Source organism: Capra hircus, chromosome 17, assembly GCF_001704415.2.
Source record: "Capra hircus breed San Clemente chromosome 17, ASM170441v1, whole genome shotgun sequence".
NCBI classification, from domain to species: domain Eukaryota; kingdom Metazoa; phylum Chordata; class Mammalia; order Artiodactyla; family Bovidae; genus Capra; species Capra hircus.
The window spans coordinates 2903688-2926715 of NC_030824.1; the positions used below are offsets into that span (position 1 = coordinate 2903688).

General features: G+C 48.7%; 1 protein-coding gene across 1 annotated transcript in view; it reads right to left on the minus strand.

Annotated features, from left to right (window-relative positions):
- ZNRF3 (zinc and ring finger 3) overlaps positions 1-23028 on the minus strand; it is a 145266-nt gene that overhangs the window by 48030 nt on the left and 74208 nt on the right. Inside the window, exon 2 of the mRNA XM_018061043.1 lies at positions 11942-12067. Coding sequence (XP_017916532.1) covers positions 11942-12067 — 126 coding nt within the window. The remainder of the gene's footprint in view (positions 1-11941; positions 12068-23028) is intronic.

Below are 23028 nucleotides of genomic sequence, written 5' to 3' on the forward strand. Positions count from 1 at the left end.
TGCTGACAGCTTACTCCCATGTGGATGAACCTTGAAGACATCACCCTAAGCAAAAAAGAAACAGATACAGAAGTTCATGTTCTGCATGATTCCATGTGTACGGAATGCCTGGGATGGAGGGGAGATGATGGCTCAGTGGTACATGGTTTCTTTCTGGGTTGATGAAAACACTCAGACATCTGATAAGGGACTTCTATCCATAATATATGAAGAATATGAAAATACTAAGATTGATAGTGGGTGATGGTGGCCCAATTCTGTGAATATACTAAAGTCCACTGTGTGTACACGTGGGTGCTCAGTCGTGTCCGACCCTTTGTGGCCCCATGGACTGCAGCCTGCCAGGCTCCTCTGTCCATGGGATTTCCCAGGTAAGAATACTGGACTGGGCTACCATTTCCTTCTTCAGGGGATCTGCCTGACCCAGAGATTGAACCCGTGTCTCTTGCATCTCCTGCACTGGCAGGTGGACACTTTACCACTGAGCCACCTGAGAAGCCCCCAAAACCACTCTATACTTAAAAAGAAGCCTTTGTGTGGGAACAACCTGACCAGTCATTTCTTTTCTATTTCTGTGTAGATTCCAATCATCTGAAAACTTATTTCTTGAACAGAAATGGGTAGAAAGTTTTTGATAGGGAAAAGATCTTGGGCATTTCAAAGTTGAAATAGGCTTGACTGGCAGTTGGTTTTAACCACAGTATACATCTCCTAGTAAAACTTATGTGTCTGTGCTGAAATGGAGTGAAACTTGGATATGATGATGAATAGATTCTGAAAGCAGCTCCCCATGCTGACAGAGCTGGGGCAGGGCTATGATATACTTAAGGGTTTCCTGGTGGCTCAGATGGTAAAGAATCTGCCTGCAATGCAGGAGACCTGCGTTCAATCCCAGGGTCAGGAAGATCCCCTGGAGGAGGGAATGGCAACCCACTCCGCATTGACTGGAGAATTCCATGGACAGAGGAGCCTGGCGGGCTTACAGTTCAAAGGGTTGCAAAGAGTCGGTTACGACTGAGTGACTGACACTTTCATACTTTCATGATATACTTACTGAGTGGGAGAGAATGAGGTTTAATTAGAATTCCCTGGTCTAAAGAATAGCAACAGCAGGCATTTGCTTTGTTGATCTACCAATGGATTAATCCTGTTAAATGTGTTTGTAAGCAGGACTCCCCAGCAGTCCAGTGGTTAGTACTCTGCACTTCCCCTAAAGGGGGAGTGAGTTCAATCCCTGCTTCACTAATTCCATAAGCTGCACAGCATGGCCGAAATTAAGTAACTAAATTTGCCATAAAAAAAGTGTTTGCAAACAAGCATATTTTACTTAACTCGAGGACTATGTTCTGAAACAACAAAAATGAAAACAGTGTGTTACTGGCCTTAAAAGGGATTCAGAATCTGACAGTAGATAATACTGTCTGCTATAGGTTTCAGTAGCTCAGAATATGGTATCTTTTTAAAGGAGGAGGATACATAAAACGAAGGAAATGACAACTTTGAGAAAGGCAGAGACTCTAATTAGCCATTCCCTGATGTTACACATCAAAATAAATTGGAGTGATTTAGAGATGTAATATATTAAAAGAAAAACAATGATAACAGAAACAGTACAAAAGGCAAAATGATTCTAAGCTTGCAAGGGAGGGGAGAAAATAATTAACTTTAAAAGCAATAGGGGAAATCATGAAGGAGTGATGGCTATGTAAAAACTTTAAACTTCTGCATGCTGAGAAAGCTAAAACAACAGACAGAATTAGTAAACACAAGGGCCCGTTTAAAAACATTCCAAACAAGGAATTAATATGTTGCTATTAAAAAAAAAAAAAAAACTACATTAAGATCTACCCATAAATGAGCAAGGGGCCAGAATAGACAATTCACAAGAGAGGAAATTTAATTAGTAGATGGAAAGATGCTTGGCGCTTAATGCTTGCTGATAATCAAAGAAATGCAAAGGAAACAATGAAGTACTATTTTTATCTTTCTAATCAGTAAAGAAACATAGTAACTGTAACGGTCAATGTTAGCTATTTGCTTCTGTGGGAAATGGTTCACGCTTACTTCACTAGTGGCAAGGTAAATCGAGGGAACTTACCTGAAAAGCAATTTGCAACTGTTTGCAGCAAGAGTCATTAAAAAATGTTTATGTCCTTTGATCTATAATCTGCTCCGGGAATATTACCATGAGAGAATAATTCAAAGAGATAAAACAAAACCCAAAAAACCTGAAAGTCCATCTTACATCAAGAAAGCTTTCAGTGTGGCTTCTTTGTAAGGATTAAAAATAAAACAGAAGCCGCCTAATTCCTGAACCCTGGGGGTCAGTCAGCTACATCATCGCGTGCTCTGCTGTCATGTCATGCAGCCAATGGAAGGACAGGTTACAAGAATAACAGCAAACTGGTCAGATGACTAGCATGTGTTATCAAGTTTAAAAAGGCAGAACAGAGATGCATACCTTCATAATAATTACATTAAAAATCAGACTTGGGTTCCCTGGAAGACTGGAAGGGAATAAATCAAGACTGACAGTACTTGAATTAAAGGAGTAAAATTAAAGTTGGATTTTCCCCTTTGGCTTTTAAATAATCCATAATTAATTGTTTCATGCAGCAAATATCTACCAAGTGCCCAATATAGGTACTAGGCACTGTTCTTGGCACTAGGAATACAGGACTGTGTAAAATTATTATATTGCTTTAAAAAAAAAAAAAAGGAAAGGGACCAGAAAATTGTTAGTTATAGAAACAGTAAAATAAGTTAATGCTATAAATTTGGGGTATATCTTTAAAATTAGGGATTATAAAATGTTAAGATTCTATTAATTGAAACTCTAAGAAAAGGGAAAACATTACAAAAATATCTCATCTGAAAAAAAAAAATCTCGGGACTTCCCTGGTGGCCCAGTGGTTAAGACTCAGAGCTTCCACTGCAAGGGCAGGGCACGCGGGACCCCTTCATCCAACCCCTTAATCCAACTTTATGGCCAAAAGCAAACCAAAAACAAACAATTTACAAACAGGTTAAAGAAAAAAAAAAGAGTTTGAAGCTAACCGCTTTAAAATCTGATTTCTAAAGACTGACCCAAAATAACAAAGGTTCCTAGCAAATGTCATATTCTTTTCTCTGAGGTTCATTTAAGAGTTGATACTTGTGAAATGGGCTTCCCAGGTGGCACTAGTGGGTAAAGAACCTGTGTGCCAATGCAGGAGATGTAAGAGACGCGGGTTCGGTCCCTGGGTTGGGAAGATCCCCCTGGAGAAGGGCATGGCAATCCACTCCAGTATTCTTGCCTGGAGAATCCCTTGGACAGAGGAGCCTGGTGGGCTACAGTCTGTAGGGTCACACAGAGTCAGACACGACTAAAAAGCGACTTAGCATGCAGCACGCTTGTGAAAATCCATCAGCAATGGGGTAAAGTGTAATAGGGACAGCTGTGTGCTTTATGAGCTTCCCTGGTGGCTCGGACAGTAAAGAATCTGCCTGCAGTGCGGGAGACCCAGGTTCATATCCCTGGGTCGAGAAAGGGATGGCTACTCACTCTAGTATTCTTGTCTGGAGAATTCCATGGGCAGAGGAGGAAATATAGCCCAAGATCGTCAGGCAGACTAGAAATTTATTTTATCCAGCAGTGCTTAGAACTACTGCAACGTGTTGGTACTCTTTAGTATTTTTATAACTAGCAAAAATGAGGCAGGGTTTAAAGGGTTTCAGTATCCCAATTGTTAAGACTGTCTCAAACTTAAAACAGCACAGAACCTATTAGACTACAGGGCCTGAAGTCTGATTTGGAAAGTAAGATCACCAAAGCAGAATGCTACCTTTTATCAGATGAAATACGGTGCTTTCTGTACGGGGAACAAACTTGAAAGACAATGAGGCGGAGAAATGGCTTCTGTCCACAGTTAGCAGACAAATCTGGCCAGCATCCCTGCTCCTCTGCGTCTGCACCCAGTGGGACTCTGGGTGCCCAGCTTGGGCAGAGAGGAGATGAGAACGGAGAGTAAGTGGATGGAGCCTTGGGGCTGATCTCCAGGCATGAGAGATGCAGGTCACCTGACTTGGGACTGTTTCTACACACATTACCACGACTTACTCTGCTAGGTTCCAACTTCATTTATAATTCAGAATGGCCTCTCAAAAGTAGACAAGGTCATCAGCTACTTAAAATTTTATTTGTTTATTTATTTTTGGCTGCACTGGGTCTTCATTGCTGTGTGTGGGCTCTAGACCTTGGGCTCAGTGGTTGCCCCAAGACAGGTGGGATCTTCCCGGACCAGGCATCGAATCAGTGTCCCCTGCATTGGCAGGTGGATTCTTTACCGCTGGACCACCGGGGAAGCCCCATTAGCTACTTCTGATGGTCTTTTCTGCTGGTCTGTCACACCAGCCCCAGTTTCCTAGGACAGTCTCGTTTGTGGCTTCTGCTCTATTGAGAGCCTGGTTCACTTGGAGCGGACAGTGGCTAGAGGAGCGGTGTGAGCCGGGCTTCCCCCGGTCCAGGGAGGTGGCCAGCAGCCTCAGACCGCCAGAAGCATTATTTTGCTTTATTCACTCACTCTACTGTCAAAACTGCCTAAAGCCTTTCAGGGGATTTCAAAGAAAAGTTTCGGTTAGCCTTTTATAGCTGAAAATGTCTCAGATCTAGCTTAAAAAAAAAAAAAAAAAGTCTTGTGCTTAATATAGCCTGTTAACCAAGAGGTTCCTGGAAGATTTAGGTGAAGAAGAAAAGCATCCCATTAAAAGTTTGTGACTTTCAAACCAGACACAGGACGTGAGAAGCAAAGTGGTATTCCCTGAGATTTTCCTTTTTCCACTCATATCATGCCAATCTTTTCTTCCTGATCTGATTTCTTTTACTAAGTTCCTTTCTTGCTTTCCTTTTTAACCAAATATGGGAGGTATGTACCCAAGTGCTCCTTAAAATAAATCTGAGGAGTCTTCCAAACTTCCTCTCCGGCCAGAAACCCACCTCATCTCAGGAGTATGTTTAGAGTGGGGAGGAAACTGATATTTGCCGAGCATTCACACCCTCTGAGACTGACGGACGTCATTTTTTAAAATCATCACAATGCTCTTTACAGAGGGCAGTGTGGAGAAATGAAGACAGAGGGAGGTGGACCGGCCCAGGGTGAGGCGCACAGAGGAGTGCAGGGGGCCTGGGTGGTGATGGCACAGCGCATCCGCGCAAATCCTGCTCCCCGCACTCCTCACGCGGAAACAAACGTGCCCTGACACAGATCACGCACTTCAGCTAACACACCACCAGACACCACGGACCTGCCTTCGTACCAGAGGCCAGTGGGCACAGAAGCAAAGGAAGAAGTGGGAATTAAGGGTCTGCTCAGGGAGACAGCACAGGTCCCAGAGAGACGAGACTTCTCACCGGTGACACTAGTTAACGTCTGGGCCAGAGTGCGCTTTGCTGCTAGGGAGGCCTGGCCTGTGCACTTAGGGGTGCTGAGCAGCAAAGCCGCATCCCCGACTTCCACTTGCTGATGCCAGCAGCAGCCCCACCCCACCCCCACCCTGTCCTGGATATTTCAGTCTGAAAACCAAACAGGTCTCCTGATACCGCCAGATGATCTTAGGAAGGGGTGTGTGTGCACAGGCGTTTTCGCGCCCCCCCCCCCCCCACACACACACCCCAGCTGAGAATCGCTGCAGTAAGAGGACCCAGGGGATGTGCTCTGGGAAGGTGTAGCACAAGTAAGCGTCCCAAACACAGGTGCTCCCGGGGATGCCATGGCAAACCGCTCAGTCACAGTGCCCTGAGCTCAGGTATGCGGCAAACTTCACACTCACTTCCCAGCAGTGCCTGTGATGGGGGGCGGCTGCTCTGAGACCCTGCTCCAGCCGGCCAGTACATTCCTTTGGCTCTTGAGACGCAGCCGGGGATCTCATTCCCAGGGGTGCTAGGCTGGGCTGGGCCTAGGAGTCAGGGTCCCCAGGGTTGCAGAGGACACCCACCTGTGACCGAACCCTGGATGAGGAGGGCACGATGACCCCCACTCCCGTCCACCACCCACCATTCATCTCCCCAACTCTTCCACCTCCTCTCTGAAACCCTGGCCCCGTTAAACACTAATTCCTCATCCTCTCCTCCCCGCAGCCCTGGCAACCAGCACTCTACTTCTGTCTCTAAGGATTTGACTACTTAAGTAAGGGCACTGTGAGTGCTGAAAGCAACCGGAGGATAATAAGGGAAGCGGGGAGGGAGAAAGGAAGGGAGCTTGGGCACCAAGAGCCGCTGGTTGATTTGTGTCTCTGGCCGTGCGTGAACCTGACATACACTCACCCCCTGAGGTCCCTCCTACCTCCGGAAGGTGGAATCGGGCAGAGGGGTTTGGTGACTGTCCCAGGCCACGTGGATCTTGGGGCTGGAACTGGGCTTTAAATTCAGGTTAGTTTGGTGACTAAACCCAAATCTTAACTGTTACGTGTTCCTGCTCCCCCCAACCATCTTGAAAACAGTGAATTCCTTTGATCCTGTTTTCTGTCTTGCAGTCACTTTGGGCACCAAGGGATTTGTTCTCTAGAACAAGTTACCAAGAAACACTCCGAGGACTGGACGTGGGGTTCCATTCTGCACCGACCCCTCACCCCTGGGTTTCCGGCAGCCCAGTCTCACAGGACGGTGGTTCCCAGCAGTGTCTGCCCGCCGTGCTCGGCCAGGAGGCCGCCACAGGTGGAAGCGAAGAGGCTGGGTGGAGAGCCGGGAGATCTGAGAGCGAACGCGAGGTCAACATCGTCGGCTAGAGCCCCATCAGAGCTCCCAAAGCCTTGGTGTCTGGGCCCGTTCAGCTCCAGAAACATCCGCCAGCACAGTAACCTGACTGACCCTCTCCCTAGACCTAGACACCACTGCCAAGCAAACTCCCCAGCAAACCTTCAGTGGCTCCCAGCTTCCTGGGGTATGGAGATGAAACCCTCATCTCAAAGCCTCTTCCTGCCCCAGCAGCTTTCAATACCCGCCGAGGAACCTGCTCCCGCTCTCACCGCCTGCCTCACCCCCTCGCACAGCCCCTCCAGCCACTCGCTCCCAGGGACGGGCCCTTGGTTCAGGACAAGAGGAAGCAGCTCCTCCGGGCACAGGAACCAGAGCAGGGGCGGCTTGTGAGCGTACATGTGACCTGGTGCCGGCAGGGGCTGCTGAGGCACAGTAGCCCAGAGCTGGCCCTTGCCAGCTTCCTTCTGGAAAGTGCATCTTCCACCCTACCTTCCCCGCAAGACACACACACAGAGCTGGGCAGTTCCAGCATGTTCCCAGACCCAGATCACAGCTGACAGACTAAAGGGAGCACCTGATCTAAGATGCATCGGATCAAGGGATATCGGGGTGCTGTTTCCCCCCAGGAGATAGCGAGCAGGGGTGAAATGAAGCAGACACCCAGAAGACTCGGGGAAGGGCCCCGGCACTGAGCCCCATGGTCGGCAGCTGCAGAGGGGCACAGCACCCCCACCCCGGGCTCCCCGACGACACTCGGAACCTCAGGAGCAGATCCCCCTCTGGGCTCAACACAGCTCAAGCGAGGTTTCTACTCAATAGAACCAACACTGCTCACGCGGCCAGTAAGCACTGACGCGCACCCAATTCTTAAATCCACAGAAACCGGCAAAGACGACAGGAGGCAAGAGGAAGAGGCGGCGGGACAGGCCTCACCTCAGGTTTTGGCTCAGCCCCTGGGAGCCATCTGACTCAGGAGACGTTGAGATGTCCTCAGCACAGGATGGGGACCTAGACACGGCAGCAGGGTTGGCTTGATGATGGGAGGAGCTGCTGCGCGGGATGCTATCGGCGAGTGCTCAGCACACGAGGGCTGCTGTCACACCCTCGCCGGGCGTCCACCGAGGGCCGGGCGCTGTGCTCGGGCCTCCCCGCAGAACTCCCGCCACAATGACAAGGGGCGGCATGGGCCCTGGTGAGAACAGGCCCCAGAAACTGAAGGGACCTTTCCAAGGCCACTCAGCCAAAGCTGGGTTCTCTTTGACTTAAGCCGCCTGCTTTTCTTGTCTTTCTGCTAACTTCCTGCTGTCCTCCTGAGGACTGGTGAGAACCATGTTCAAGTCTGTTGACCATCCTGTGCTTCAGAACCCTAAGAGCCCCCTCCAGTGTGGGGTGTGGGGTACGGAGCTCTGCCCTGCTTCCATATTTGGTGACTTCGGGCCAAGCAGGCTGTGTTGGATCTGAGCAAGTCTGATGTGTTCCCTGCCACGAGGCTGTCCATGCGGTGGCCGGACGATGTCTTACCTATCCCATAGGATGTTTATACAATAAATACTGCTTGAATTGAAGGGCTGAAATGCCTGGGGCCTAAACACAGACTCTTACAACTTTGGAGATGGTTGAAGACCCTTACTTTCAAAAGCAAGCTGCTCAGAAATGTCTACTTTATTCTGTTTTAATTTCTGAACACTTAGATCGTCGCGGGTAACACAGCCAGTCTTTTAGTGTTGCAACTAGAAATCTCTGAAAGGTAGAATCTCAAGGGAAGCTTTTTAATATGATACAGAAGTTCAACATATCAGACGAGCAAGGAACCCAGGACAGCCTCGTCACATGATGTGGAAGGGAGAGGCCCAGGAAGTGAAAGGGACTTGCCCGGGGTCTGGCCTGGAACCCTGGCCTGCTGCATTCTGGGGGGCAGGGGTAGGGTGGGGCGGCTTACCCCCATACTAACTCTGCAACTCCCCCCGTCCCTGAGCTGATCCAACTGTCTGCCTTTACCTCCTCCAGAATCAAAAAAATTATAAAGAGGGGATCGTAAATCACTTTTCTCTCTTGAGTTTACAGTGTTCCCTTTTTTTGAGGAGTTCAAAAGCACTCAGTAATAAACCCAGGTGATGAGTTTATGTCTTTCACTCTTAAAATGAAACTTTATTTGAACTCCTGGAGAGGCATTTAAGGTTGTTTTAATTTAGGACGTTCCTCTGGTATTTCAGTGTTTTGCCCCATGGCATTTTCTGTGGGCGGGTAGGTGAAGGGCGTGGGTGATGGGGCAGGGAGAGGGGTCTATGTCTCCCCCTCCCCGAACAGGCCCTTCCAGATGCTGGCGGACCCTCCCTTCTATGGTTTTCAACAAGTCTCAACATCCACGGGAGGAGGAGGGGGCCCACCCGCACCCCCACGGGGACTTGGCTGCCCACCTCCTTCTTGCCCTCGCCGCTGAGAGCAGGGGGAAACACGCCTGAGTATAGAAAACCACGCTGAGCGTCTGCGGTGGGGTGGACCACCCTGCTCATCCAGTGATACCCTCTTGCCACTGTGCTTGCTTGGGGGCTCAGGAAGAAAGAAAGGGCAGTTGGCAAAGTAAATAAAACTGAAGCCGGGAAAAAAAAAACGACACTGAAGAAGAAGGTGAGAGGGCAGAAGAGAGGGAGGGAGGGAGGGAGCGAGGTGAGGAAGGAGACAGGGAGAAAGGCCTGACTCCGGGTACCTCCTCAATCAACCCAGGTTTTAGGCAAATGTGAAACTGCCCTGCTGTGTCTGGCCCCGGCGGTTTTGCTCAAGATTTTATGCAGGTGTTAAGCCAAATTTCAGTCACTAACCACGTGTGAATACTGCCTGGCCACCACACAGCCCCTCCAAACAGAACCATGGTGGCGGGGACAAGGGGTCAGGGGCGGCCTGTTGCTTGCAAGCAGGCGGAATCTTGTGCTGAGGTCCTGCGTTCAATAAATACTTGGTGAAGGAATGAACATGACAGATACTTAACGGTGCAGTATACGTCAAGGGTTTCTATTCCTCCTGGCTTCACGGGCGGGCAGGCCAGGCCATACACAGCGCAAGTCACACCCACTCCATGGCTGTCCCAGGTAGAGGAGCAGCAGCTGGGTTCTTGGAGTGACTTCAACGCCGCTCTGGCCCCAGGGGACCATGGTGGGCGGGGCCTGGGGGGGGCCCTGTTCCAGCCCATTTACAGACGCACCGGTGGAGGCCCACCAGACTGCGGCTGAGCCGCTGAGCCCTGCGGAGCAGCAGCTTCAGTACAAAGGAAAATATCCTATTAGGGGAGTGTTAGCTACAAGGAGAGCACTGTGCCCAAGCTTTGGATGTGGCTGGCATTCCTCCTAGGAAAACACTAACGTTTTCTCAAGGGGGTTGCTGCTCTCTGAGCGTCATTAGGCAGCACGGCCACCTATTTAAACGATGAAGGATGGGGCCTGGGCCACCTGAAACACATCGAATCGACTACATGAACTGGAAACCAAACAGGCAATAGTCCCTGTGGGTTTTTTTTTCTGTTTTTCCTTCTTCTTCTATAAAAGGGTGGTTGAGGGTGTGGGGCGAGGGGAGGGTGTTTCCTGGTGGCTCAGTGGTAAACAATCCCCCTGCCAATGCAGGAGACACGGGTCCAATCCCTGATCTGGGAGGAGCCCACAGGTCTCAGGGCCATGAAGCCCACGCACCCTAGGGCTCGTGCTTCCAAACAGGAGAAGCCCGTGACTGCAACCAGAGGAGAGCCCTTGCGGCAATGAAGACTCAGCACAGCCAAAGTCAAATAATTGAAGAAGAAGGCAGGGGAGCTTGACAAGCGGTCGGAAGCCACCCAGGAGACAGGTGGGACAGAAACATCACAGGTCCATGAGGGCTTTCTGGGCCAAAAGTCTGCAAGGAGACACTCACCGGGACATTTTCTTTCTCTCTTTCTGTTTTGTATTTAGCTATTTATTTGGCTGTGCCGGGTCTTGAGTTCCGGCATGCGGGATCTTTAGCGGCAGCATGCAAACTCTTAGTTGTGGCATGTGGGATCTAGTTTCCGGACCAGGGATTGAACCCAGGCCTGCTGCATTGGGAGCGTGGGGTCTTAGCCACTGGACCACCAGGCAAGTCCCCTGGGACATTTTCAAGTGTTGGACAAGGCTCTCTCTCAAGTGCCCTGTATCAGAACGACTTTGCTCTGGACTGAATCTCCTCAGGAGGTCAGAACCAGGACTGTTTTCCCCCGCCCCCTCCAGTTCTCGCCCCATGATGCCTAGAACTTCTGTTTCTGAGAAGATAAAAAAAAAAAAAATCCAAGCGATAACACTTTTTCTTAGGCTGTACTACCATTCCTCCAACCAAAATCCAAGTAGCTTTCTCCAAACCTTTCTCTTTACCAAAACGATCCAGTTTAAAACAAGATGTCATCTGTTATATTTTAACATCACTGACATATGGTTTTCCAAAATAAATGGACCTCTATCTTTTATCTCATACCACAACCAGAGGTAATGCTGACGCTAAAAGAGTTGTTTTTGAAGAACGAAACAGTCAATGGCAGCAGACATTTCTGGAGCACTCTCTGCTACATGTTCTGTCTCTCATCTCACCTCCTGACCGTCCTGTGAGGTAAGTTCTAAGACAGGACCATAATTGCTGTCTGCCATTCTGAAACCAAAAAAGCTCCACAACCCCCAGGTTTTTCCATAACTCAGCTGGCACCAAAACATCAGGGCCCTGAACTAACGCCAGGCTATTTAGATTCCAGTTGTCCCACTAGATGTGAATATCCATGCAGGCGGCTACCCAGCTCTGCATGTGTTTGGTTACTGAGGGCAAACCCATGTCTCCTTAATACAAAATATGTGTATCTGAGCACCTTTCTAACCCCCCAAAATCTCAGAATTCTGAAATATCTGGCCCCAAGGGTGTAAGATAAGGACTGTGAATCTCTACGGTCAATCCAGTTTGCAGATAAGGAACTGGGAATCCCTGAGGGTGAGAGACCTGCCCGAGGCCACATGGAGGACAAGGGTGGAGGCCACTGTGAGGCCGCAGCTGCCAGCAGTGTCCAAGCCGCTGACCACCCTGGGGCAGGGGTGCTGCCCCAACACACGACTTCAGCCAGGAAAGAGCGCTGTGCCAATGGGGGCTCTTCTCCACACCTGGCTATTTGAGGACGTGGATGACACCAGTCAGAACCGGGGCGGGTGGTGGGGAGGGCCTGGGGCTCACCTTTCCGAGGACAGTGAGGCATGGCTTCGGGTCCAGCTCCGGCTGTTCCAGTTTCACCACTCCGACCCAGCCGTATTCATACAGGTCCTCTTCATCATTGTTGTTACACAGGCCCAGTGGGTGCATCTGGGAAACAAGTGGGGAGAAAGCTTCAGTGGGCAGGCTGCAGGCCTGCAGGGCTCCTGCGGTGCCTGTCTCAGGCGCCACCATCAAGAGCAACCTCGAAACCAAAAAGCACATGGGGTGGGGGGAATGCGGTTTTCAACCCTCGGGGGATTCTATTTCAGCATAATGAGCCGAACCCTGGGGAGAACACGGTAGGACCACTACAAACAGACTGAATGGACGCTGTCTCACTGCTCTGTAGGAAGCAGGCACCCAAGGCGGAGGCACCCAAACCTTCCTGATGGGAAGAGACGTAACTCCCACGTAAGGGCCGGTCTAAATCACTGTGAAATGCCATGACGTTCAGCGGCAGCATCACAGACTATTTGGCTTCCGGACCCGAACAACACATCTACTCCAGCTGATGCAAGAGGACCTGGAAAAGTGAGGAATTTATGGAGAGACCACTAGCCATGGGGCAGCATCGGCGGTGAAATGAACAAGCCGTTTAAAGGCCACTCCTGGTTACTGGGAGACAGGCGACATTCTTTTGAAGTTTTTTTCCAAATTTGGCAAAGCACAGAATAAGAGATAGGTAGAAGAGCTGGTCAAATTTTTACCAGGAAAAGTGACATCAGTGACATCACAAAATGATGCTGCCGTTTGCACTCACAGTTCTCAGTGTTGAGTCTGGTGTCAGAGGGAAGAATCCCTGATAACCATCCAAGAGGAGGAGGTCCTCGAAGATAAACCTAACCTACCACGACGGTGCTAAGCTCTTTAAATAACCAGAAGGGATATGTCTTTAGGTTCGTGGAGTGTTAGAGATGCAAGAGACTGAGGAACCCACTCTGTAGCCAGAATAGATCAATGTCCTAATCTACAGAGCCTGGGAATACGTTATCTTAAAAGACACAAGAGACTTAGAGATGTGATGAACTTTGATGTCCTGGATTACCTGGGTAAGCCCAATGTAATCACAAGGGTCCTTACAAGGAAAAGGGGAAATCGTGGAAATAGGGGAGACATGACCGGGGAAGCAGAGGTTGGAGTGATTTGCTTTGAAGATGGAGGTGGGAGCCAGGAGCCAAGGAAAGCAGGTGGTCGGCTCCCAGAAGCTAGAAAAGACAAGCAAAAGGGTTCTCTCGCAAGCCTCCAGAGCGAATGCAGCCCTGCCAACCCATTTTTTTCACTTCTGACCTCTAGAAATTTGTGAGAGTGAGTCTGTGTTGCTTTAACCCATTCGGTTTGATGTTACTTGTTACAGCAGCAAATAGGAAACTAAAACATTCTCCTAACCCCCCACTCATTTTATGGATAAAAATGTTTTGGCATCAGATGATAGTAATGGATATGCGAACATTGTGAATGGACGAAACACCTCTGAACTGTATACTTTGTATTTTTTTAAAGAGGATTCATAAGTTGTGCTTTATTCAGATTTTGAATCTTACACAGCAGTTTAAAGAAATGAGGCTGATCTATAGACCAGTACAGACACATCAAATCACAACGACATACAAAATGAAAAGTATATACAGTTTGACACACACAAAATTTTAAATGTCTTTTTTACTGATATATTTATGAATATAAATTCTCAAAAAAATTTAGAAAGGCTACATGCCAAATTCCTATCTAATTTTCTTCTTGGGGAAGGAAATTTGGTATTTATGAGCATTCAGAGGGGCTTTGAATTGTATACTTTAAAATGGCTTAAATGGTAAATTTGATGTCAATTTTACTGAAATAAAAAAGCTTTGGGGGGACTTCCCTGGTGGTCCAGTGGCTAAGACTCTGAGCTCCCGGTGCGGGGGCCCAGGGTTCAATCCCTGGTCAGGAAACTAGATCCTGCATGCCACAACTAAGACTTGGTGCAGCCAAATAATTAAATAAATGTTAAAAGATTTTTTTTCAATGTCCCAAGAGTTTACTCAGAAACTACTGTCCTCAGTCAACACGGAGATCCACAGCGTAAGACAACAGTGATTTCCACTCCTCCAGAGTCTAAGCCAGCCGGGTGTCCCTCAGGAGACCCTGTCCTCACAGTCCTAGCCCCGCCCCATGACTGACAGTTCCGCGCAAGCAAGAAGGCGGAGCAACGGGGCATGCGAATTCAGGATCTACATCTGGAGATGAAAGCTCTGCAGGGGCCTGAGGTTTAAAAAAGACTCTTTAACCTTTGCTGAAACCAGCATTCCCTACCCTTTGAGGGTCACCCATGCTGTGCTTAAGATGCTCATGGGGCACATCCTGAGAGATGCTGGGTCAGGGACAGCACAGGTACACGTGTGAAGAAGAAACGAACCTAAAGTAGACGTGACTCAAGCCTGACGCTGACACGCCTGATGCCAACAGCAAGGGCTTTGACGCGGAGGAGATGGGGGAGGAGATGGAGGGACAGCGGGAGGAAGAGGGGGCCTGGGAGGGCGGTACCAGGAAACCAGAGCAGCAGGAGCGGGAGGAAAAACCGGGGCCCTTTGGCAAACGGGGCAGAGGCCCGAGCTGTGGAGCAGGACACGAAGGCATGGGAGGGGCAGCAAGGGGGTGCCCTGAGCCCGCAGAAACCCCCACTACACACGCCTCACACACACTGAGGTCCCCCTGGAGCCCTGGCCTGCGCCCCCCCCCGGCGGCCCCTCCCCTTCTCGGCGGCCACGCCCTCCCACTCCCCGCTCCCCAACCCCCAGTCTCCCTTTCAGACCATCACCGGGGTGACTGTGAGCAGCTCAAAGTGTCAGCCCCGTCAAGGGTGTTGACTTCTGAACAGGGATCAAAGACTTAAAAACAAAAAGGAATTTCTGTAAAGCGCCGGCGGGTGTCATAGGTTGGTGTGGGTGGTTTGTTTTCCCCGGGGAGGGTGAAAGGGCCCCCAAGATCACATCTCAGCGCATCCAAAACCGACCTCCCGGTCTCCACTGACTTCCGAGTTCCTCTCCGGAGTTCTTTCTCTGCCGAGTTCCTTAGAGTTCCTTACTCTAGTTCCTATCTCCAGAGGCCTGAACTGGCCAGCCTGAGAACGCAATTTCAGCCACGTCTCAGGTGTAACTGGTCTCTTCCATCCAACTGCCAGATACTGTCCAGTTGGGTCTTTCTCAACTCAGCCCTGATGATATCAGCTTCCAGAAGTGCCTGCCGCCCTAGGTCTCCAAACATTCACATCCTGGGGTCCTCTTTTTCCAAGGGCTCCACTCTATGGGCTCTGTAACATCTTATGGAAAACCCAAACCAACTTTCTGGCCAACCCAAAGCTAACGAAAGCATAAAGAAAAAAAATAAAATAAAATAGACTCAGCAACCTAGAACAGAGCTTGACAAAAATTCACTGGAGACAGAATACTTACAGAGGGGAACGACAGCCTGAAATGATAAGATCAGGAAAACTCCTGGGCGGGTCCACAGAAGAACAACGCCAATAATTCACAAGCTACCCTAAATTGTGAGGATTTAACAGAAGATCTGTCTTGTGTTGTAACTCTGGTCTTGCGCTCTCAGAATAACTTTGTGATGTCAACATTCTTGCTTAAGTTAACTGAAGGCAAATTCCCAGCTGGTCCTCTATAGTGAGGCTTGACATTAAGAAGCTGTGTCTAGAGACTTTCCAGGTGGTCCAGTGGCTAAGACTCTGCACTCCCAACAGAGGGGGCCTAGGCTGAATCCCTGGTCAGGGAACTAGATCCCACAGGCCACAACAAAGATTGAAGATCCCGAGTGCCACAACTAAGACCTGGTACAGATGAATAATAGAATTTTTTTTTAAAAAAAGAAGAAGTTGTGTCTCTTGCTAGTTTCCTCCTGATTTTGTTCTGAGGGGTGTTTGGGGGCTGGAGAGGATGAGAGCTTTGGAATCATGTAGCCATGTTTTAAAACCTGCCTCTTACGAGGCACATCTCCTTGGGCAGACGACTCAATTTCTGTAAACCTCTACTTTCTCGTCTGTAAAATGGGAACAGCAGCATCTGCCTCAACAGGGTGCTGTGCGGATTCAATGAGATAGAACACATCATCATAGTTGCGCAGCAGACGCTCCATCAGTGGGAAAGTCCTCTCCTTCACTTTCTCTAGACATGTCACGCTTGCTTGCAAGTCACACTTCTGCCTAGAATCCTCTGTCCTTCAAGACCAGTTTCAAGGTCAGCCCTTCCATGGAGCTTTCTTAAATGCACCAGTACAGCTAGCGGCTTGCACCCCTGTGTTTCCAAACACTTTACATGGTCCTTGCCACAGTTCCTTCACCGTCCCCTCAGGGATAGGCAGCTGCTTCTAGAAGTCTTCTCAGAGGTCCCCTTTCACCCCACCCACAGCCTTGCACCCAAAAGGTGCTCAATAAATGACCACTGCTACCACACCTCAGCTCTGCTTGGAAATCACTTGGGTCTCTGTTTGCCTAGGGCTTCCCTGGTGGCTCAGAGGTTAAAGCGTTTGCCTGCAATGTGGGAGACCTGGGTTCAGTCCCTGGGTTGGGAAGATTCCCTGGAGAAGGCAATGGCAACCCACTCCAATATTCTTGCCTGGAGAATCCCATGGATGGAGGAGCCTGGTAGGCTGCAGTCCATGGGGTCACAAAGAGTCGGACACGACTGAGCGACTTCACTCACTTGCCTAGGTGAGGGACCAGGACAGAACAGGTCAGAATTTCAGCAAACCACTGCAGGAACTTTAGTAGAGGCGGCTCTTACAGCCATTGATCCCCAAGTCACCAAAACATTCCTAGGACTTTACTGGCGACCTCAGGACTTCCCGGCCACAGCACAGGAGCAAAGGCTGCTCCTTCTTGGTCACCACAGCCGGGCTGGCAGGGGTGGACAGTGCTCTCGGAAGTGCAGGGAACACAATGCCGCCTCCCTTCCCTGGGGCAGGCCCAGGACAGGGCTTTATCACGGTGGTGGAGGGGGATGAGGAACAGATAAATTTCAAAGGATAAATTTCAAATTCTCCCACCCCAGTCTGACCTCAGGAGTTGCTGTCACATCCGATAAGACGAAGGAATAAATCGAGGAAGAGGCAGGCATTGGATCGAGAGCACAGGGAACCCAACAGAGAAGAAAAATAGAGGGAAATCCCAGGATGACAGCTATGCCACCGGCCGGCCGGGCGAGCAGCCCAGATGGGGCCAGAAGGACGAGCACTGCAGAGAGCAGCAGATAATAAGCAAACAACAGCAGCAGCCTGGGTCATCACCCGGGGGTCTGGCAGTACTGGGCAGAGTGTTATAGTTCTGAGCAGGAGAATGAAATGTGGTAATTATACAGCAAACTAAAGCAATGGAGGCAAAGGGGACAGTTATTAACTCCAGAAAAAAAAACAAAACGTCAACGCCAGAATTGTAAACCAGAGCAGGGCAAGGCATGCAGGACCTGCTTGGGAATAGTGACGGCCATAAAATGTAAATCCCGATCTAGGCATTAATTATCATGTGACTACACTGGGAAAATGCAGAGATGGGAAATGTGGGGGGCGAGGTGCAGGGGGCGGGGAGGCAGAAAGATTGGGGCCAGGGAAGGGATGAGGCTGGTGAGAGAATAAAATGTCCATCTTCCATAGGAGAAAGTCAAAAACCTACACATGCGCTAAAATATGAGGCCGTATAAGCACACTATTTAGAAATTATTGCCAGAAACTTAGAAATATTCCTAGAGGTGAACAGTAGAAGAAACCACTAAATAACTGAAAATAGTTCCCTCTGAGAAGAGCAATTGGGAATGGCAACGGGTGCCCCAGAGGAAGCCTCTTTTTATTAAAAGCCATGAAGTGCCCTTTGCCTGTTATAAACGTACATGTGCTTCAGATTGGCTAAGATCTTTGCAGGCACTGCTGGACAGAACACCTTCCTCCAGGTGTTCCAGCAGATTCTCTGGGTGCTGCAGGGAGGTGTTCCATCGGGTCAAAGACAGACCCCACAGGCAACCTGCACAGGACCGTGGCCTTGGAGGAGGGCCGTCTGGGACGGCTCTAGGGGCCCCCAGGCCCAGGGCTGGCGATGGCGGGAAGACGGCACACAGGACTCAAGGAGAACGGTGCAGAGAGGACCCCCAGCCCATGCCACCCCCACAGCCCAAAATAACTTCCGGGTGGCACCAGGGTGTGACGAGGACTTGAGTGTTGCAGAGGTGGCAGGCACAACAAGCCAGCCGGTCGGTTGTTCTAAGGAGCCCCGGTTTTCTCCCAGACACAGACAGATCCTATAACCTCCAGGAGGGGCGCCGAACCACTGACCTGCACTTCCCCACAAGGAGCTGCTCAGGGCCAGATGGCTAACAATGAGCAGACCAGAGTCCTGGCCACCGGCGGTGCCGGGAATTGAGCGTCTGGCTTCATGCTGAAATATGAACATGGACCTTCTTCAAATTTCTTGGAGCCTGATGGGGTTGGCTATCAGGGTTTCACTGTTTTCTTAATGGACAAAGACTAGAGGGAACTTCAAAGCCAAAACGCTATGTCAGACAAGGTTAAATAACTGGAGAAAACAGAACCACGCTCCCTTGGGGACAGGACATCAAGCCAGGCTTTGAAACCAAGTCCCGCTCTTTAAGAAGCTCTCAGTACAAAATCCTTGAGATATACCGGGGCACTTTCCACACGTCTAAAAGGGCAAAACTGAAACCGGGGCTGGTGGAGCTCTTATCCAAGGTTACAATATCTCCACACTCTGCTGCAAGTTTAAAATAACTTCAAAAGGGCCGCCTGCTTCTAAGTGGGTTACTGTTACACTGGAGCCAAACACGGAACGAATAGGAGGAGAGACATTTCGGTCTGTAATATTATCTCATCAAAAAATTCCTGGGGATTTAAAAGGGAAACTTCCTTCCTTTTGTCCTTTCGCCGCCCGTCGACTAGGGTAGGGTGTCAGTGTGGTACAGGGTTTCACAGCCCTGGACCTTTTCCTAAAAGGTGTGGTGGCTGCAGTCAAGACTTATAATTCATGTGAAAGAGTGGAAAAGGACCGCTCCACCCGCTTCTCTCTTGAATCATAAGGATTATTTTTTTTTCTCTTCTATGTACAAAGAAACAGCTCTCTTTTGCTCTTTGAACAAACATCCTGAACCTCCTTCTGGAGCTAGAATCCAGAGGGCCCCGAACACAGTTTTTCTCCCCCGGTTGTCATAGCAATGGGAACAGAAAGTACCACAGACAGACACAGAAAAGGAGCTGGCTGTCGCTGCTGTTTGCTGGAAACTTCGAAGTGGGAATTGTCTGAGGATTAAAACCAGTGTTTCTTTTGCCGAGGACTCTGGTTTTCTGAACACGGTCTTCTGCCATGGGCATCACTTTTTAGAGAAAAACCAAGAACGGCGTCTACCCTGTTTGCTTCCTCTTGGTACCAGAGAACCACTGAGAAGCTGCCTGTCGGAAGCTATGCAAAGCAGCGAGCATTTCAAATCCACCTTTTCACCTGAACATCTCCAGGCACTGAATTTGGTCAGATGATTATGTTGAAACTTAGATATAGCCCTGTGTCTATATCCCAGGTCTGACTTTAAGAACCTTCACTTAGAACTTCCAATTCTGACTCCAAGTGGGTGAGGATATATTTCATAAGTTAAATTTTATTTTCTAAAAGAGAAAAAAGTATCCAACAGCCTATAGAAAACCATCTGAAAATGTTCTGTTCCAAAAATGACTCAAAGTGACTCATACCACTACCTGATGACAAGAACTGAGCTCCACACGGAAATCCACGGACACAGTTTTATTTTAAATTGCAAGATGTAATAAAGGACACTTGATTGTTCCCACTACAAAAAAGGTAAGAGTTACTAAATCAAGAAGAAACATGTTGGAGGGGAAAGCATAAAGTACGCTTCTCATTCTCCCAGTTTTACAAACAACACTATAAAACCACAAAATCAACAAAACTACGTGGTGCCAGTCTTAAACTGGGAAAATGGAACAAGTGGAAAAGGAATTCCAAAAACACATTTAAGTTGTTATAAGGTCTTAATATGATGTAAACCAGAGCAACATAAGAATGGAGATAGGACTCACTTGATAAACTGTTGGAACAGGTGTATAGCAATGCATAGAAAAGCTCAGTCTGGCTGTCCTTAAGCTATTCTGAGAATCGATGCGGCAACCTGAGTTAAGGGAAGCCCTTTAGGGAAGCTCGAGAACAACAAAAGGAGGCAGAAAGAACAAGATATTCTTAAAACGTCTCCATGTTATATCAGTAGCAGAAAGGAATGAAATGATGGTTATAGGACAGACATCAATAGGATACAGTAAGAAAACTGAAAGACCATCAGCTTTACTGTGGATTAATGCACAGTAAAATCACCAATGAAAACCAATGCTAACCACAGGGGAGGGCTGCTGGGTATATGTGGACTTGGGTGGAATCTGTCTAGCAACACGCAACAAACCCGAGATCCTATGACTTCCTTTCCCCCATAATTCCATTTTTAGAGAAGATCCTGAGGAATTAATCTAAAACAAATAAGTCAAAAACAAACCGAAGAAACACAATTCTAAAGGAAATCAACCCTGAATATTCATTGGAAGGACTGATGCTGAAGCTGAAGCTCTAATAGTCTGGTTACCTGATGCAAAGAGGCAACTCACTGGAAAAGACCTTGATGCTGGGAAAGATTGAGGGCAAGAGGAGAAGAGGGCAGCAGAGGATGAGATGGTTGGATAGCATCACTGACTCAATGGACACAATTTGAGCAAACTCTGAGAGATAGTGAAGGACAAGGAAGCCTGGTGTGCTGCAGTTTATGGGGTCACAAAGGGTCAGACATGACTTAGTGACTGAACAGTAACAACTTTACATGATAAAATCTTCAAGCAGTCCCCCTCCAAACTATGAAAATGTAGAAAGAAAAAAGATTTCCCCAAGAGTATATAATCAAACAAAACAACGTACCTAATTTATGGGATATTGTACAACCCTAGGAAGATAATAATGAAGATAACAGGGTATAAAAAGCACCATGTATGAAATCGTAAGAAAAGTGTATTCATAAGGCAACACCTATTCAAAAATACCATCTGCAGATGGGCAAAGAATGCAAGGAGACAATGAATTTTAAAAGTTGATGGGTTTAGAGTGTAACGGTAGCTGGAAGCTTCCCTGTCGTGGATTTTAGTATTCACCCAAACCAACGTTTGCTGAGCGCTGACCCGGTGCTGGACACTGCACAAGAGAAGGTAATTAAGACCTACTGTTGGGACTTCCCTGGTGGTCCAATGGTAAGACTTCGCTTGCCAATGCAGAGGGTGTGGGTTTGATCCCTGGTCCAGGAGCACATGCAGCCTGGCACTGGGAGCAGGTGCTGGTCAAACAGCACAGGCTGCGTGCAAGGGCTCAGCAAAGAAAACACAGGAGCAAGTTATTATACACCAGCACACAGCGAGGAATCAACCATGAACACTATCCTAACCAATGATGACAGCAGCTCAGCTCCAGCCATTCTGACATGACGAACTTGCTCGTGGGGCCACCTGATCACAGAAACACTTTACCAAGTTACACAGCGATTTGACTTTCTTCCTCGGAAACACACAAGGCAGATGGACAAAAACACTTGAAACAAAAATAAAGCTAAAAATTCTTTCACCTAGAAAATACACTGTGTGCACGCTAAGTTGCTCAGTCGTGTCTGACTCTTTGCGACCCCTTTGTGGACTGTAGCCTGCCAGGCTCCTCTGTCCATGGGATTCTCCAGGCAAGAATACTGGAGTGAGTTGCCCTGCTCTCCTCCAGGGGAACTTCTCGACTCAGGGATCAGAGCCCCATCTCTTATGTCTCCTGCATTGGCAGGCGGGTTCTTTACCACTATCGCCACCTAGAAAGCCCTAGAAAATACATTTCTTCACCCCAAATATGACAATAAAGGGCAAGTCAGGGGTTCCTTATAAAATAAAGACAACTCCTGAGATTTGAGGAGTTTCTTACAAGGAATACCCAGGGAGAGAATGCAGGCTTGCTGTAACTTTGAGTCATTTTCTGAATGCAAGGAAAGTCTGGCCTTGGGGAGGTAGATTCATTACATTACCTCCCAGTCATGATTCTAATTCATTTTCAATCAGAACGTCTCCTTAATTAGTAAAATGTAGACAGTAAGAGGAATGAGCCAACAGTTGCTAAGTGACCATTCTGGACGCGGAGGGACTCAGCACCATGTTGGGAGCGGGCACTCTGGTGTCCAGCCTGGGGGCAGAGCCTGTCCTTTCCGCTGACCCCGTGGCGCTGCCCTGAAGTGTTGGATGTGGCTGTGAGCCGCTGGCCAGGGTGGCTCCCGGCACCGCCGCTTAACTTCTGGCTGCCTGGGAAAAGCCATGCAACCTCAGAGCTTGCTTCCCGTCTGAGGGAGGTGCTGATCCTGACTACGTGCATCTATTCCCGAGGTTAGACCTGCAGTGGGCCCGTGTCCCGGCAGGTGGCCAGTGGGGCAACACACCTGATACCAGAAGCACAAGCAACCAGAGGAAAGAACAGATCAGCTGGACTAGTGACAAATGGAGAGGACACCCTCAAGAGTGTGCAGAGACGACCCAGAGGATGGAAGAAAATGCAGACCCGTCATGTATCTGATAATGGACTAAAATGCGGGGAAATCCTTACCACTCAGCAACGAAAGGACAAATTATCTAATTAAACAATGGGCAAGGGATCGAAATAGACATTTCTCCAAAAATAAAGAAAAAGCAAATGCAAATAAGCACATGAAAAGTTGCTCAACGTCATTAGCCATCAAGGAAATGCAAATCAAAACCACAACGAGCTACCACTTCATACCCTTGGTGCTGTGCTGTGCTTAGTCACTCGGTCCTGTCTGACTCTCTGCCACCCCATGGACTGTAGCCCACCAGGCTCCTCTGTCCATGGGGATTCTCCAGGCAAGAATACTGGAGTGGGGAGCCATTCCCTCCTCCAGCGGATCTTCCCAACCCATGGATCAAACCCCGGTCTCCTGCATTACAGGTGGATTCTTTACTGTCTGAGCCACTAGGGAAGCCCCCATACCCTCTAAGACACCTGT